This window comes from Oncorhynchus keta, chromosome 23 (genome assembly GCF_023373465.1).
Source record: "Oncorhynchus keta strain PuntledgeMale-10-30-2019 chromosome 23, Oket_V2, whole genome shotgun sequence".
NCBI lineage: Eukaryota > Metazoa > Chordata > Actinopteri > Salmoniformes > Salmonidae > Oncorhynchus > Oncorhynchus keta.
In genome coordinates, this window is record NC_068443.1 from 28,310,240 (window position 1) to 28,329,515 (window position 19,276).

Consider the following 19,276-nt stretch of genomic DNA (forward strand, 5'->3'; position numbering starts at 1 on the left):
AGAACGTGTTCTCAGTCAACTTACCTGGTAAAATAACGGATAAATAAATCAAATCTTTGGCGTCCTCCATAGGCCACAGGTAAGAAGATTCTGCGTAGTTCTTATTAACTAAAGGGGCTCATGTACACTGAGTGCACAAAACATTAGGAACACCTTCCTAATATTGAGTTGCACCCCCTTTTTTCCCCTCAGAACAGCCTCAATTCGTCAGGGCGTGGACTCTACAAGGTGATGAAAGTGTTCCACAGGGATGCTGGCCCATGTTGACTTCAATGCTTCCCGCAGTTGTGTCAAGTTGGCTAGATGTCCCTTGGGGCCATTCTTGATGCACACAGGAAACTGTTGAGTGTGAAAAACCCAGCAGCGTTGCAGCTCTTGACACACTCAAACCGGTGCGCCTGGTACCTACTACCATACCCTGTTCAAAGGCACCTAATTATTTTGTCGTGCCCATTCACCCTCTTAATGGGATACATACACGATCCATGTCTCAAGGCTTAAACATCCTTCTTTAACCTGTCTCCTCCCCTTCATCTACACTGTTTGAAGTGAATTTAACAAGTGAGATCAATAAGGGATCATAGTTTTCACTTGGATTCACCTGGTCAGTCTATGTCATGGAAAGAGCAGGTGTTCTTAATGTTTTGTACACTCATTGTATATCCTCATGGTAAATCTATGTGCTGTATGGATTCAGCCAAGCTGAATGTCCAACAAAAGGCTCTCTCAGTAAATTAACCCAAACCGCCAACTCCATCTGCTGATTCCAACCTCCTGAATAGCAGCTAGGGGAAGATAGCAACAACAACGATAAAATCCATTTCAAATGTTAAATCGAATACAGTACACGTACAGTAAGAGGAGAATGTGTAAAATTAAGGGGGGGGGGGGTATAGAGGAAATGAAGTGAGATTCTGCCACTGAAATTAACATTCCTTTGACAAAGGCTGTGAATAACAAAAAGGGAATATTCTCATGAAATTCAAACCGCGGCTGACTGGGACTCATCAATGTTAGAAAACTGGCATTAGAACAACCAACTAAATGGAACACAGCAGCCTTTTGTAGTGTACTCTTCTACCCCCACAAGTACATTGAAACCATACTTACATATTTACAGTTAATGAAAGTCCCTCTCCATGGAATACATGCCTTTCCATCATGTTACTGTTCAGGGTTATGGAGGTTATGCTTAGTGGGCCTGTTATCGGCTCTGTTCACCCACTAAAGGAGTTTAATAATGTCAGACCAGGGCTACTGTCAGTAGGAAAATGTATGGGGGGAATCATGCCATCTGCAACTCATTCACACGGGTCCAATGAGCTACTATAAAGCAGTACCTAAATCCAATGGATTACTTCAACATCAGAAGTATGTAGTTGATTTTATAGGAGAGTGATAACAGTCAAACTCAAAACAACAAACCTAACTGCAGCCCTGGCTATAATGTTACCTGAAAGAATACATCTCCCTATGCTAGCAGCTCATGACTAGGGGCCAACAGTTTGAAAACGTGTAACCCTTATCATGAATGCAATAACATTTTCTAAAAACATTCCTAAGTATAGTATAGAAAAATCAAAAAGACAAATGGAAGCCTGTGTGAGTGTTTTTGGTTGAATGGAATGCAAGTGGCTGCTGAGGGAACAACGGCTCATAATAAATAAAATCAAATTGTATTGGTCACGTGCGTCGAATACAACAGGTGTAGTCGACCTTACAGTGAAATGCTTACTTACGAGCCCCTAACCAACAATGCAGTTAAAAAAAAATATGAGTAAGAATAATAAATACAAGTTACGAGTAATTAAAGAGCAGCAATAAAATAACAATAACGAGACTATACACAGGGGTGTATCAGTACAGTAGTCAATGTGAGGGTTAGTTGGTTAGTTGAGGTAATATGTACATGTAGGTAGAGTTTTTAAAGTGACTATGCATAGATTATAACAACAGAGAGTAGCAGCTGTGTTAAAGAGAGGGAGGGGGGGTAGCAATTTAATTAGATGTTCCGGAGTCTTATGGCTTGGGGGTAGAAGCTGTTTTGAAGCCTCTTGGACCTAGACTTGGAGCTCCGGTACCGCTTGCCGTGCGGTAGTAGAGAGAACAGTCTATGACTAGGGTGGCTGGCGACTTTGACAATTTTTACAGCCTTCCTCTGACACCGTCTGTGGTGTAGAGGTCCTGGATGGCAGGAAGCTTGGCCCCAGTGGTGCACTCTGGGCCGTACGCACTACCCTCTGTATTGCCTTGCAGTTGAAGGCCGAGTTGTTGCCATACCAGGCAGTGATGCAACCAGCTCTCAATGGTGCAGCTGAAGAACCTTTTAAGGATCTGAGGACCCATGCCAAATCTTTTTACTCTCCTGATGGGGAATAGGTTTTGTCGTAACCTCTTCACGACTGTGGACACTAAGGAACTTGAAGCTCTCAACCTGCTCCACTACAGCCCCGTCGATGATAACGGGGGCATGCTCGGTCCTCTTTTTCCTGTAGTACACAATCATCTCCTTTGTCTTGATCAAGTTGAGGGAGAGGTTGTTGACCTGGCACCACACAGCCAGGTCTCTGACCTCCTCCCTATAGGCTATCTCATCATTGTCGGTGATCAGGCCTACCACTGTTGTGTCATCAGCAAACTTAATGATGGTGTTGGAGCCGTGCCTGGCCATGCAGTCATGAGTGAACAAGGAGTACAGGAGGGGCCTGAGCACACACACCTGAGGGGCCCCTGTGCTGAGGATCAGCATGGCGGATGTGGGGCGTCCCGTCAGGAAGTTCAGGATCCAGTTGCAGCGGTAGGTGTTTAGTCCCAGGGTCCTTAGCTTAGCAATGAGCTTTGAGGGCACTATGGTGTTGAACCCTGAGCTGTAGTCAATGAATAGCATTCTCACATAGGTGTTCCTTTTGTCCAGGTGGGAAAGGGCAGTGTGGAGTGCATCATCTGTGGATCTGTTAGGGCGGTATGAAAATTGGAGTGGGTCTAGGGTTTCTGGGATAATGGTGTTGATGTGAGCCATGACCAGCCTTTCAAAGCACTTAATGGCTACAGACGTGAGTGCTACGTGTCGGTAGTCATTTAGGCAGGTTACCTTAGTGTTCTTGGGCACAGTGACTATGGTGGTGTGCTTAAAACATGATGGTATTACAGACTTGGATAGGGAGAGGTTGAAAATGTCAGTGAAGACCCTTGCCAGTTGATCAGTGCATGCTCGCAGTACACGTCTTGGTAATCCGTCTTGCCCTGCGGCCTTGTGAATGTTGACCTGTTTAAAGGTCTTACTCACATCGGCTGCGGAGACCGTGATCACACAGTCTTCCGGAACAGCTGGTGCTCTTATGCATGTTTCAGTGTTATTTGCCTCGAAGCGAGCATAGAAGTGGTTTAGCTCGTCTGGTAGGCTTGTGTCACTGGGCAGCTCGTGGCTGTGCTTCCCTTTGTAGTCTGTAATAGTTTGCAAGTCCTGCTACATCCGACGAGCATCAGAGCCGGTGTAGTATGATTCGATCTTAGTTCTTTATTTATGCTTTGCCTGTTTGATGGTTCGTCTGAGGGCATAGCGGATGTTACGGATGTTGGCTTCTGGTTGGGGTATGTACGTGGTCACTGGCAACGAGCACTCTGCAGGCAGGCTGCCCTCCAAAGGGATGGCGCGACACAGACAGAACATGCTTTCCATCCTGCAACCTCTGTTACAAATAGACTGTGTGATTCTTCTTGCTCTGGACTCCAGAGAAGTGACATGACATATACCGAGTTCATATTAGCTGCTAACATAAAATACCATTTTTGGGGGGTTGGATATAGTAATGGTAGGATATACTGTAGTATTTCTTTCAATCTTCTATTTTTACTGTTATTGTTTTGGTGACCGTACAGCATTTATTCCAGTTCAAAATAGTTTTGCAAAATACTTTACACATCAGCTTGTGCTGCTATCCCCTCTTCTTGTATTCACCATTGAACTAGTCCGCGTCAGCAGGATATTTATAAAATATTTATAAAAGGTGCCCCTTTTATTTTTGAGCACATGCCCGCCAAAAGCCCAGCCTATGCCGTAGCAATGTGATACCATATACAGTTGAAGTTGGAAGTGTACATACACCTTATCCAAATACATTTAAACTCCGTTTTTCAAATCCAAGTAAAAATTCCCTGTCTTAGGTCAGTCAGGATCCCCACTTAATTTCATCACATTCCCAGTGTTTCAGACATTGGGTTTACATACACTCAATTAGTATTTGGTAGCATTGCCTTTAAATTGTTTAACATGGGTCAAACATTACGGGTAGCCTTCCACAAGCTTCCCATAATAAGCTCGCACACTCTTTTTCAGTTCTGCCCACAAATGTTCTATAGGATTGAGGTCTGGGCATTGTGATGGCCACTCCAATACCTTGACTTTGTTGTCCCCAAGTAATTTTGCCTCAACTTTGGAAGTATGCTTAGGGTCATTGTCCATTTGGAAGACCCATTTGCGACCAAGCTTTAACTTCCTGACTGATGTCTTGAGATGTTGCTTCAATATATCCACATAATTTTCCTAGCTCATGATGCCACGTATTTTGTGAAGTGCACCAGTCCCTCCTGCAGCAAAGCACCCCCACAACATGATGTTGCCAACCCCGTGCTTCACAGTTGGGATGGTGTCTACGACTTGCAAGCCTCCCCCCTTTTCCTCCAAACATAAAGATGGTCATTATGGCCAAACAGTTCTATTTCTGTTTCATCAGACCAGAGGATATCTCCAAAAGGTACGATCTTTGTCCCCATGTGCAGTTTCAAACTGTAGTCTGGCTTTTTATGGCCATTTTGGAGCAGTGGACTCTTCCTTGCTTAGCGGAATTTCAGGTTATGTTGACATAGGACTCGTTTTACTGTGGATATAGATACTTTTGTACCTGTTTCCTCCAGCATCTTCATAAGGTCCTTTGCTGTTTTCTGGGATTAATTTGCACCTTTTACACCAAAGTAGGTTCATCTCTAGGAGACAGAACGCATCTCCTTCCTGAGCGGTATGATGGCTGTGTGGTCCTTTTTTCACGGCCGTTGAAAGAACTGGACCAAGGTGCAGTGTGGTGAGCGTACAGTGTGGTGAGCGTATTTAGAAAAGATGACGAACAAAACAATAAACACTACAAAACAAACAGTGAAGCTAAAGGCTATGTACCATAAACAAAGTCAAATTTCCACAAAGACAGGTGGGAAAAGGGCTACCTAAGGACAGTTCTCAATCAGAGACAACGATAGACAGCTGTCGCTGATTGAGAACCCTACCTGGCCAAAACATAGAAATACAAATAATAGAACATAGAATACCCACCCCAAATCACACCCTGACCAAGCCAAATAGAGACATGACAAGGATCTCTAAGGTCAGGGCGTGACAGCCCCCCCCCCAAAAAAGCAAAAAAAGTGTTTTTACAGATGAACGTGGTACCTTCAGGCATTTGGAAATTACTCCCAAGGATAAACCAGACTGACTTGTGGAGGTCTACAATTTTTTTTCTGAGGTCTTGGCTGATTTATTTTGATTTTCCCATGATGTCAAGCAAAGAGGCAATGAGTTTGAAGGTAGGCCTTGAAATACATCCACAGGTACACCTCCAATTGACTCAAATGATGTCAATTAGCCTATCAGAAGCTTCTAAAGCCATGACATAATTTTCTGAAATTTTCCAAGCTGTATAACGGCACAGTCAACTTAGTGTATGTAAACTTCTGACCCACTGGAATTGTGATACAGGGAGTGCTAAGTGAAATAATCTGTCTGTAAACAATTGTTGGGAAAATTATTTCTGTCATGGACAAATTAGATGTCCTAACTGACTTGCCAAAACTATATTTTGTTAACAAGAAATTTGTGGAAGGGTTGAAAAACGAGTTTTAATGACTCCAACCTAAGTATATATGCCATTTAGCAGACGCTTTTATCCAAAGCGACTTACAGTCATGTGTGCATACATTCTACATATGGGTGGTCCCGGAATCGAACCCACTACCCTGGCGTTACAAGCGCCATGCTCTACCAACTGTGCCACAGAAGGACCACTAAGTGTATGTAAACTTCCATTGTCAAATATATATTTAGAGACAAACAGATGCCGGTGAATATTATAACCAACCTCGACACCTAGTCTCTGGTGATGCTGCCTGTCCATTAGGCAAGTGTGGGGGGGGCTGTGGTGTTGGTATGAATTCATGCTGTTGCTGAATTCATGGGTTTCTATTGTATTTGCGTCATTGTTGTTATGTAACAAACCAATATGCTTAGCGATTCAATTCATAATAAACACAACACTTTGGTACTGTTTAATGATTTTGCTCTATCCCTACCTTAACATTGTACATGTGTTGCACAATGATGGTGTGATTTATGCTTTCATGCTGGCTTAGCTGAAGAGTTGCCAATTGTTTTCTAGAAACAAAATATCTGTGTTTGCTTCTTTTTTTCGAGCAGTTAATGTGGACATTTCTCAATGGTAAGCACAGTGTTTGTGCCAAATTGAAGTGGTTTATAAAATCTGTGTTTATTTGATTTCAGACCACATAAGGATGTCCATGTGTTGTGTTGTAGTAGTTTATGTAATGAAAAAAAATCCTACAGTACAAATCCTCCTGTAACGAACGTCTGTAATCTAGAACTAAATTCACACTTCAGATAGACTGATACATGTTTGCTAATGTGATTGGAAACTTAATTCCCTGATATGACTAGACTTGTGTTTTCTTCATGAACGTCCGTATTTTTCTTGGCTTGAGCTCACCATTAAATCCAAGCTTTCTCCGATTGCCTTACAGCACGTATTACTACTGTCCTGGACTGGTAAAATGATTAATTGCATCCATCGCTGCTACTGTGACAGGAAACATATAAAAAAAAGTGTCTAAAACTCAAACTCAAAAGTTGGTAGTGACGGGGTGGGGGCAACATGTGTGGGGGTCATGTTGAAGTATTATGATTAGTTCCAGCCTAATTTGTTTTTCAAAGGAGGAATGTCTCTCATTATCTATCTCTATTCTCATTCCATTATTGAGGAGCAAGAGAAGAGACACTCCCAAACTACTGCCCATTGGCCAAAGGCATTTCGGAAGGGGATTTAACTACTTGAGGGAAAGGCTGTTGCTTCAGGAGCCACAGAGACATTGGTTATAAGGGCCCCTTCAAACTCATGCCCTGAGCTTGTCAACAGGTGTCAGAGAGAGAGAAGAAATAGAGTGACAGATTCTCAGGCTTTCAGAGGAGGGAGTCACAGGGAACTGCAACGGTGAGTGAAACACTGCTTTATGTCATTGTTTGATTGTTTTATTCTTGAATGTTCAATTTGAGAGGCTTTGTAATATGTGCATAAACATTTTATATGACTGCGAGTTTTTTTTTAAATTAGAGGTTGCATCTGATTTGATACATTGTTATTCATATTTGACCTGTTTAACATTTTACATACATTTTCATTTTCTTTTAACAAATGCAATTACAGACAAGATTCATACTTACTATTGAAATAAGTAATTACCTTGAAAAAGTTACACTTACTACGAAATAAGTCATTTGCAACATTATTCCCGTTTGAGTCATTATATGACATGTGATCAGGAAGCATATCGTTTTCATCAGAGCAAATGAGATGTTAACATATAGTAGTCGTCCTTGAAACAAAGTTTCACAATAATTAGAACAACTTCATTTACAAAGCTCTTTCAGTACAAGTTATACAGTCAAATAGAAAGAAACAAAGAAACAAAAATAAATGGGTTCGATTTCTTTTGATATTTTGCATCAACACCAAAAAAAGTGCACAAGCTGTAATTTAGGCATCAAACCCAATACGTTTAGAGGTCCATTTCCTTGTTAATAAAATTGCCTTCTCTCACTCCTCACATTTTCATCACAGACTAAACTCCAGCCTCCCTGGTACCAGACGGAAATGCTGGGCAGTCAAGCATCAGACGAAGCATTAACAAATTATACTTCAGTCAGTCAGACATAGAGCCAGTGGGGAAATAGCTGAAGTGTCAGCTATGTCCTTACCATGTAGTAAATATGTTGTTAATACAATATACAGCTTCAGTAGAATAATTGTATTTCTTTTTCTTTTCTTGTAAACCATTTTATTGAAGGTGGATTTTTTTTCTTCTGAAAATAAATAGTTTCAACAAGCTTCATAGACATGAACGGTGCTTGCCTGTGGCTCAACTTGATGAAATGCTACTGTACTGGCTCAAAGTTATCTTGGAAGCAGTGATAAAACGAACAACAGATGTAGAGCGTTGCCTGCAGCTAGCCATGAATGGGGTGGTTTCTAATATGTGATCATAAGGCCTACATAAAGCCAATGGGGTGACTATTGGGCTTTTGTAACCTTATCAAGGTTTTTTTGTGGTTTGGATGGCAGGACCAGCAGACAGAGCAGGGGGATATGAGTTTGAGCTCAGACTTACTCTAATTGCTTTCAGCTTTTTCTGCCTGCCAGTAAAGGAAAATTTGACAAATGTTGCAACCACATAAAGACCATGAGCTCTGAGCTCTTCCCCCTGTGTGCAGACTGCAGAGCGCTAAACTTTTCATCCCAGGCTTGTTGGTCCAGTGCAATTCCCCTTGAAACGGAAAAGAACAGACTGCCTTTTATCTGTCTGTTGGTTAATGTGTCTCATGAGAGGATGGGGCATTGCACACAGTCTGTCCTTACTTGCTTCCCTTCCTTTCTCTCCTCCCCATGCAATGATTTTGGAGGGAAAATTGGGTCCCTGTGAGGATCTGATATTGATTGCATTCACAGTCTGAGCCGGAAGCGTTTCTTGTTAGTGTGTGAGGGGAAACATTCTACCTCCTCTTATTCCGTAAGTAGATGATGCACAACGGTGATACACTTTTTGGTAAAATGCAGCTTCCCTTTCTTGAACCTTAACAATGAGAGGAGTGAGTCTAACATTTTTAGTAGCTGTTTGAAGTTTACTACCAGCACAACTTGCCAGTCTGCAATGCATGCTGGAATTGCTTAGGTACATTCCTGCCAATCCCGGTTGGAAGTCTGTCAAACTTCACAGCTCGTCGACAAGCCTGCAAAGAATGGAGGTTGAAAAGATGGGACAGACATCCTTGTGTCTGACTATTTGAATTCCTTGTTATGTGAAGGTAATTCCCCTGTGTGTCCATGCCAACTTTGAGTGCGGAACTGCGGATACTGTTTTCTCGAATCCTTTGAGACTGCTTCGGCTCTTCCATGACTGCACATCTGACATGCTTCACATAGAATGTGTCCCAAATGGCACCCTATTCCCTATAGCAGTGGTATTCAACTCTTACCCTACAAGGTCCCTAGCCTACTGGTCTTATGTTCTACCTGATAATTCATTGCATACACCTGGTGTCCCAGGTCTAATCAGTTCCTGATTATAGGGGAACAATTTAAAAAACAGTGGAACTGGCTTTGAGGTCCAGAGTTGAGTTTGAGGGCCCAATAAGGTGGAATAGAGCAAGGTTTCCCAAACTCAGTCCTTGGGACCGCAAAGGGTGCACATTTGTGTTGTTGTTGCCCGAGCACTACACTGTGGATTCAAATAATCAACTAATCATCAGGCTTTGATCATTTGAATCAGCTATGTAGTGTTAGAGCAAAAAAATAAATGTGCACAACTTGGGGTTCCGAGGACCGAGTTTGGGAAACGCTGGAATAGGTTGTCATTTGGGACACAACCATGGATTCACTGACTAAGGAGAATCTTTGGTCTTACTGCTGTATCATTCCTGACATTCCTTCCCTGCAGAGATTTAGGAGATCATGGTAGCTGGAAGAAGGTCACATTGGAATCTTCTCTAAGACAAATAAAAGCCTTAAAATGGCAAGCATCAAATAAAACCTTGACAGTAAACTATAAATGAGCTTGTTAAGGATCTGTGTGCGCCAGCGCCTGGTGCCATTCCACAGGGCTGTATAATGTTCCTGTGATGTGGGTTATTATAAGGCTGTCATTGACTTGCTGGTCTTTCCCCTTGGTCTGATCTATGTCCTGGTTGCTGATAAAGTGCCATCTACTGTAATTATTGCCAGAGAGTCAATGGGGATGAATGGCCATAGCTGTGATGTCATAGTCTCTACGGTCTGGCTACTCTAACCTCAAGGTTTTCACCCACTGAGTTGGATAACAGACACAGGACTCGTAGCAAACATGGTGGAAAGTTTGTGTGGCAGTAATACAGTTACTGTAAGTCATTAGCAACATAGCCAACATAATTTCTCCCAACACGTTGCTTACTGATACTACATTTTCACAAGTGTTGAGCAATTTTCCCTCTGTGAAGTCTACCGTTGGATGGAAGCTTAATGCCAAGGGTTATTTGACTAAGAGGTCACTATTAGACTAATGCTAACCACTTTCATTCAGGTAAATCCTAGCCATTTTCTTATTTAGGCTAATGTTCGCCACTTTCATGTTAGCCATTTTCATTTATGCTAATCACAGAAGAAAGAGAAAACCCAGATGTGTCACAGGGGGTATAAACTTGAAGCATCCAGTGAGGGCTTCTATTCAACACCTTAAATGGTAATAATGAAGTCTATTGGCAGGCAGAGGGTCAAGGAGGAGCAAGAGCTCATCATTTTCTCATAACGATCTGAATGCAGTTTTCTGTTCCAAAACTAGAATCTGTTACAAACAGAGCACACTTTTTGTAGATTTGACTCCTTGCCAAAGTTTTTAAAAATGGCGTGGTTTAGGAATGTAGGGTGAATTTGAGTTCTTGCACATGCACACTTCAGAGATTAGGCATTCCCTAATGTAAATATGCAAATACATGCTAAAGCACGTTAATAGGATCATGCTAGCTCTTGCTTGGCTCTGCCCACCTCATTGCCTGTTCTGACTACTGTGCTTTATTGGCTCCTATTGTAAATGATGCCTCTGTCCTATCTTGGGTTAGTTATCATAATATTTAGGCTAATGTTAGTGGTAAGGGGTGCGTAACTGGTGGCAGGGAAGTCAGACGCAGGAGAGCAGAACTAGGCAAAAGTCGGAGCAGTTTAATTTCAAAACCAACGACATAAAGAAATAACCAACATGGGTACAAAAACTGTCCCGTTGCACACTGCAGTATCACAAACATACTGTAAACTCTCCAGGAGCATCTAAGCCATTATGTCAAACTATGAACATCTACACTAATGTTGTAGGCTGCTTATGATGCCATAACACCTATGCCATTGTGCTTATCACTTATAGGTTACTTTCACAATCCTTCAGGTGACTACATGGACCAGCCTCAGATACTGTAGCACCACTTGTGTCACAGCTGACACCAACGTAATGAATTCAACCTGTAGATGAGGTTGCTAGTGTTGTATGATTGATATAATCATTGATGAAGATTTCTTTATACTGGTTTACAATGTTACAGGAACAATCGCTTTGCACTATTGGTCTACTGTACACCACTAGGGTAGCCTAGTGGTTAGAGTGTTGGACTAGTAACCGGAAGGTTGCAAGTTCAACCCCTGAGCTGACAAGGTACAAATCTGTCGTTCTGCCCCTGAACAGGCAGTTAACCCACTGTTCCTAGGCCGTCATTGAAAATAAGAATTTGTTCTTAACTGACTTGCCTAGTTAAATAAAGGTTAAATTTTTTTTTTTTAAATATCGTTCCCATAGTTTCAATATACCATATGTGAGTTAAGGTTAAAAGCCTAGTATTTGTGCATGGTTGAGTCATTTCACTTCTTTGATAGTTCCACATTGTGTGCTCCCAATTATCTATCCCGTTAGTGTTTTTGCGCAACATGCATATTTCATTGACCAATCAACATTCTTTTAAAAGTACCCTGCGCAATTTATTAAAGCATGTATGCTATTACTGTGGAGTTTCCAGTTGTCAAGCACCACGGCCTCTCTTTTAGAGGAGAGCGGAGCAGACAGTCACTTAAGTTTGGTTTTCAGTTTCCACAGACCACACAAGTTCAGACATCGACTATAAGTTGCTCCACGACCAAATTTCGAATGGCTACGTGCCAAGGACGCAGCGGTTCAATCGAACATGCTTGAGAAACAGGTAACCTCTTATTCACCATAGAGGTTTGAACCAAATCATTTCTGAAGAAGTCTTTTCAGATATATATTTGGCCTATTATTTTGATAGCATATAATTTCTCTTTCTGGGGATGTCAAAAGCTGGATGACATCACTGTCATTAGACATGACATCTTTTGGAAGACAGTGTTCCATGCGCCTTGAAGCCCTTATGGTTGGCTGAGCACTATTAATAGTTAGGAGCTTGGGATAAAAGTGTTTCGTTTCGAGTGATGATTGCTGGCTTTCTGCTGGAGGTTACGAGATTGCTTCATGTCCCATTTGTAAAACATAGTCTGCCTTAACTAGAACGAATGTGACTTCTTTAACAATCTTGTAAAAAAAAGCCATGTTCTCTCTGGAAAATCCCCCATAATAGACCAAAAAGGTGTCAAGACCAGTGCTCTTTGTGCATGTCAAAAGTTGCATATCAATTTCACCAATTATTCCACTTATTTTCCCCTCTAGCCATGACCACTAGACTTCACTGGCTCACAAGAGCCCTATGCCTGATAAGCATACTGTGCACTGTCACTTCCAAGTATGTGACAGAAGATTATTCATCCCCCGCTGAGAAAGAAGTCACCTTCAGCCACGTCTATAAGATTGACCTGGCCAAGAGCCCTGAGTGTAAACTCGCCTTGCAGACCCTCCCTTCTCAACAGGACCAGTTTTCAGGCCTGCAAGAGCTGGAAGGGGGTGCTTCTCTGGACGGGGAAAACAACATCGTTTTCAGGCACCAAATCAACCTCAAGTCCCCAAAGTGTGACTGTGATGAGTCGGAGAGCTTTACTTCTCTGCTGTACAGAGTCAACGGGCTGGAGGAGGAGGTGGAACATCTGAAGAGTCAGTGCTCCCAGGGCTGCTGTGGTGGAAAAGGTGGTGGAGCAGGAGGTAAGCCTACAGTGCAGTCCATCACCATGAGATCTGACAGAACATCTATATTCAATAGCTAAAATACATTGAGTGTACAGTTTTTGACACATTCAACCGGGTGCAGCTGATACCTACCATACCCTGTTCAAAGGCACTTCAATATTTTGTCTTTCCCATTCACCCTTTGAATGGCAAACATACACAATCCATGTCTCAATTGTCTCAAGGCTTAAACATCCTTCTTTAACCTGTCTCATCCCCTTCAGCTACGCTGATTGAAGTGGATTTAACAGGTGACATCAATAAGGGATCATAGCTTTCAGCTGGATTCCCCTGGTCAGTCTATGTCATGGAAAGAGCAGGAGTTCCGAATGTTTAGTACACTCAGTGTATATCTGAAAAAAAAAATGTGGAACTTAATCCCAGATGTTATTTAAAACTGTGAAACTGGTCTCCCATGTGGTGCAGCAGTCTAAGGCACTGCATCGCAGTGCTAGAGGCATCACTACAGATCCGGGTTCGATCCCTGGCTGTGTTGCAGCCGGTCGCTAGTTGGGAGGTGTTATCTCCGACACATTGGTGCGGCTGGCTTCTGGGGTATGCGATTAGTGTGTCAAGAAGCAGTTTGGCTAGGCAGGGTTGTGTTTCGGGAGGACACATCGCTCTCGACCTTCGCCTCTCCCATGTCCCTACGGGAGTTGCAGCGATGGAACAGGACTGTAATTACCAATTGTATATCACAAAATTGGGGAGAAAAAGGGGTAATAAGTACAAAAAAATATATATAATTGTGACACTGTTTGATGCACGGTCACTTACATTACACTTACAGTACAGACACTTCAGATGTCACATAACGCGATTTCCTAAACTTCCACAGGTGTGGACACTAGCTGTAGTGGCCACGGGACCTACCAGCACAACACCTGCAGTTGTCAATGCAACCCTAGCTGGGAGGGTCCTGACTGCTCCATTTCCACCTGTCCTGATGAGTGCAACGACAACGGCCGCTGTGTGGATGGCAAGTGTGTCTGCCACGCTGGCTATACGGGGAGTGACTGCAGCCAGCTGATGTGCCCAGGCGACTGCAACGATAAGGGACACTGCGTGGACGGCAAGTGTGTTTGCTTCAGCCACTTCACTGGCGAGGACTGCAGCGAACAGAAATGCGATCCTGACTGCATCCACGGCACCTGCGTGAACGGAATGTGTATCTGTGACGAAGGCTTCTTTGGGGAAGACTGCTCTACAGGTAGAAGTTCTGATATAGGCTGAGGTTATAATCAGGTCATAATGTCTTATTCATTATTATATAAAAGGGAAAACGGATCCAAGATCAGCACTCCTAGTTTGAAATGGCCTAGATCTACATAGCAAACTACCTTTTGTTGATTCGCAGAACTGAAATGCAGAAAATCTACAGCTGTAGGATCCTTAGGGTTCTAAGGTTTCATAAACACTTTAAACTTGCCATTAGGTACTGGTTATTTGATTATTAGTTAAATAGCAGTTAAGCAGAAAATTTGCAGTCAAAACATTCTGTCAGATAAATGCACTGCTTCCTCACTTGTGAAAGTGACAGCAATTGCTGCAGCCTCAAACTGTCTAAAAATTTCACTTTGTTAAAACCAAGTTTGTGCACAGACCCATGGTAGCTGGTCAGCTATTGCACTCAGCGATAGTAAGATTTTCAATCTGTGCTGCAAGAGAACTTTGGAGAGATTTATAGTAATGTGCATGTAGGAACTGTTGAACTGTTGCTTACAACAAGAACAGGGACGTGTCAAGGGGGAAGAGGGAGGCTATGTGAGTTTACGAGTTAGATTTGGAGGATAAATATTATGAGTATAGGACAAAAGCTACAGTATACTGAGACATTTTCTGTTTTGTGTGATCAGACCTTGAGGTGCATCATCATCACCAATGCTGTTTTCTTTTTAGTGACCATCAAAAGCAATGCTAACCATATTTCACAACTATGATCGAGACTGGGATCTGAATTTAGGCCTTTGGAGATTTGTACATTGATAAAGAACTCAGACACATTTCAAATAAATCATCTAGAGAAAACCTAAATAGTTTTATTCTGCCCACAAAATGCCTTGGTGGATTTCTGTGGATTGGTAAAAGCCAGATCAATGTCCTACAGATGCTGCATGTGGATTTGTAAAAGCCAGATCAATGTCCTACAGATGCTGCATCTGGATTTGTAAAAGCCAGATCAATGTCCTACAGATGCTGCATGTGGATTTGTAAAAGCCAGATCAATGTCCTACAGATGCTGCATCTGGATTTGTAAAAGCCAGATCAATGTCCTACAGATGCCGCATGTGGATTTGGTCTGCTTTCCATGTACGTCTCCTGAGTTGTCCCTTAATGCTCTTTTCACCATGGTACAGTAGACTCAGTAAAAACAGGACCTTATGTGAGTAACTGAAAAGTGGGATGTCTCACACCGACAAATGACAGTTCCATGCAGAAATGTACATTCACATTTCTGCTTCACATTTGAGAATCACATCCATTTTCAAACTAGTGGTCTTGAATATTATTTGAATAACATACTGTACCCTTTAGCAATGCCCAAATGCATTGACATTATGTATGGTCACTTTTAACTACATGGAAACAGTACATGTGCTTCCCCACTTGTTTTTCATATTAATCACGACAGAGAACACTGAGCAGCACACGTTTGGCCCAGTTGATGGAAGTCCTACTTACAGTTGTCTCAAAAAATGTTTAACACCATTATGATGTGTCTTTGGCTGAGAACCTGCCACTGTATGGCAGCATTCGCGCAAAACTGAAAGCGCGAACCACTGCTTTTAATCAGGGCAAGGCGACCAGAAACATGACCGAATACAAACAGTGTAGCTGTTCCCTCCGCAAGGCAATCAAACAAGCTCTCAGTATAGAGACAAAGTAGTCGCAATTCAACGGCTCAGATACAAGAGGTATGTGGCAGGGTCTACAGTCAATCACTGACTACAAAAAGAAAACCAGCCCCGTTGCGGACCCCGATGTCTTGCTCCCCGACAAACTAAACAACTTCTTTGCTCGCTTTGAGGACAATACAGTGCCACCGACACAGCCCACTACCAAAACCTGCAGGCTCTCCTTCACCGCAGCCAACGTGAGTAAAACATTTAAACGTGTTAACCCTCGCAAGGCTGCCGGCCCAGACGGCAGCTGGCTGGTGTGGTGTGTTTACGGACATATTCAATCAATCCCTATCCCAGTCTGCTGTTCCCACATGCTTCAAGAGGGCCACCATTGTTCCTGTTCCCAAGAAAGCTAAGGTACCTGAGCTAAACGACTATTGTAGCACTCACTTCCGTCATGAAGTGCTTTGAGAGGCTAGTCAAGGATCATATCACCTCCACCCTACCTGACACCCTAGACCCCCTCAAATTTGCTTACCGCCCCAATAGGTCCACAGACGACGCAATGGCAATCACACTGTACACTGCCCTAACCCATCTGGACAAGAGGAATACCTATGCAAGAATGCTGTTCATCGACTACAGCTCAGCATTTAACACCATAGTGCCCTCCAGACTCGTCATTAAGCTCAAGACCCTGGGTCTCGACCCCGCCCTGTGCAACTGGGTCCTGGACTTTCTGATGAGACGCCCGCAGGTGGTAGGAAACAACATCTCCACCCCACTGATCCTCAACACTGGGGCCACACAAGGGTGAGTTCTCAGCCCTCTCCTGTACTCCCTGTTCACCCATGACTGCGTGGCCATGCGTACCTCCAACTCAATCATCGAGTTTGCAGACGACACTACAGTGGTAGGCTTGATTACCAACAACGACGAGGCGGCCTACAGGGAGGAGGTGAGGGCCCTCGGAGTGCGGTGTCAGGAAAATAACCTCACACTCAACGTCAATAAAACAAAGGAGATGTTCGTGGATTTCAGGAAACAGCAGAGGGCACCCCCCTATCCACATCGACAGGACGCTAGTGGAGAAGGTGGAACGTTTTAAGTTCCTCTTCGTACATAACACAGACAAACTGAAATGTTCCACCCACACAGGCAGCGTGGTGAAGAAGGCGCAGCAGCGCCTCTTCAATCTCAGGAGGCTGAAGAAATTGGACTTATCACCAAAAACACTCACAAACTTTTACAGATGCACAATCGAGAGCATCCTGTCGGGTTGTATCACCGCCTGGTACGGCAACTGCTTCGCCCTCAACCGTAAGGCTCTCCAGAGGGTAGTGAGGTCTGCACAACGCATCTCCGGGGGCAAACTACCTGCCCTCCAGGACACCTACACCACCCGATGTCACAGGATGGCCAAAAAGATCATCAAGGACATCAAACGCTGCCTGTTCACCCTGCTATCATCCAGAAGGCGATGTCAGTACAGGTGCATCAAAGCTGGGACCGAGAGACTGAAAAACAGCTTCTAACTCAAGGCCATCAGACTGTTAAAAAGCCATCACTAACATTGAGTGGCTGCTGCCAACATACTGACTCAAATCTCTAGCCACTTTAATAATTAAAAATTGGATGTAATAAATGTTTCACAAGTCACTTACACTTACTCATCTCATATGTATATACTGTACTCTGTACCATCTACTGCATCTTGCCTATGCCGTTCGGCCATTGCTCATCCATATATTTATAAGTACATATTCTAATTCATTCCTTTGTTGTTGTGAAATTGTTAGATTACTTGTTAGATTTTACTGCATGGTCAGAACTAGAAGCATAAGCATTTCGCTACGCTCGCATTAACATCTGCTAACCATGTGTATGTGACCAATAAAATGTGATTTGATGATTTGATTTGTAGATGTATGATTCTCTTCTTTATGAAGTCCAAATATAATTTCATAATTTTCTTCTTCAAATTATGCCTCCCTCGTTATCAATCAGTGAGGACAAAAATGTCAGTTCCTTTTGCTTTTTCCGAATCTTTAGATGTTAATTTATTTGTACTTTTGCCTGTTCTGAAATATTATTTAAGGGCATAATTGTTACTGGCAGCGGTTGTAGAAAACGGCAGCAACAGTTGTATTAACTGCCACTGGATGGAAATGCTCCTCCTGAAGAGAAAGAAAACATTGAGCTTCCTGCCTTTAACATATGGAACAAGGTCCAAGCCTGCTGTGAATTCTTTCCTGGTAAATGTGGTCTCCTTAGCACCTATTTCATATTTCCCCCAATGTACACACACTTTTTCTGCACTTTAATTCCTCGAATTCAGCACATACGCTCGGTCGTCTGTGTCCGTATTTCCCTGTATCCGCAGGAATATCTTGGCTTGGAAAGTTTGCTTCGTACACTGCTGACTGGCCGTCTCCTGGGCTCTTATTCATGTTATTGAAAAGTCCCCCCATACTGTCTGATTCGCCCGACCCTATTTCCACCATCTTGATTGAAGGATCGTGTCTAGATACAGTATCACGCTGTAACTGCAGAAAATGAATATGTTTTCCCCAATTTTCTAAATTGTGTTTTCCTTAAATCAGATATGTTATTTCTGTCAGAGTAACATTGAGTGAAATGTGAAAAGAGTAAAAAAGAGAGAGCAATAACATAGTGAACTTAGTACAACCCACTGACTTCGCCAAGAAGTCCGGAATTCTTGGCGTAACAACTGAAGTGTTGGACTGACAGGCCCCCATGTTTATCCTGGTTGGGGCTACCCCTCAAATTCATCACAATAACATAGTGAGTAACATAGAGTTTTGAACCTTAACTAATCATACCTCTGTGTCCCCCTCAGTGTCGGGCCCTAACGGCCTGCGTCTGGTAAGGGTGACTGATAATTCTCTGCTGGTGGAATGGGAGGCTGTGAAAGCAGCAGAGTACTACATCCTTACCTGGCACCCTGAGGGCAATGAGGCAGAGCTGGAGCGGTTCACCGTGCCCAACACAGAGACCTCCTACCTGATCACAGGACTCAGCCCAGGTGTCACCTACATAGTGCAGGTGTACGCTGTCATCAAGGAGATCCAGAGCGAGGGGGACAGGATCGAGGCGACCACAGGTAAGGGAGTGAAGTGAACTACAGAGGAAAGTTCAGTATGTTTCTCATAACATTGATTTTCATATGTTACTCAAAAGTCCAGGTGCTTTTGTTTGTGGTAAGTGGTTCTGAATGCCAATTTAAATGTCCTGTCGTCACATAAAACTCTCTATGTACAGATCACCCCAATAACCCTGAATACTGTTTGTACTAAATGATTCCCTTAGTGATCGTTTGCTTACCATTAGGTTTAAGGTAATTACACCAGTCAGCCTAATTAAAAGGAAATGAAGCCGTAGACACATTTTATGGAAAGAGAGACACAGAGCACTGAGCCTTGGGCCCTGGGCTC

At 43.0% G+C, this 19,276-nt stretch overlaps 1 protein-coding gene across 2 annotated transcripts in view; it reads left to right on the forward strand.

Moving 5' to 3' along the window:
- The first annotated feature begins 7,063 nt into the window (after positions 1-7,063).
- LOC118402113 (tenascin-N-like) overlaps positions 7,064-19,276 on the forward strand; it is a 28,420-nt gene continuing 16,207 nt past the window's right edge. The window contains exons 1-4 of one of the 2 annotated variants that reach the window (XM_052476977.1): positions 7,064-7,268; positions 12,529-12,954; positions 13,817-14,188; positions 18,682-18,945. In XM_052476977.1, coding sequence (XP_052332937.1) covers positions 12,531-12,954; positions 13,817-14,188; positions 18,682-18,945 — 1,060 coding nt within the window. In that variant the 5' untranslated portion in view covers positions 7,064-7,268; positions 12,529-12,530. The remainder of the gene's footprint in view (positions 7,269-12,528; positions 12,955-13,816; positions 14,189-18,681; positions 18,946-19,276) is intronic. The other variant, XM_035800024.2, reaches the window with a different exon arrangement.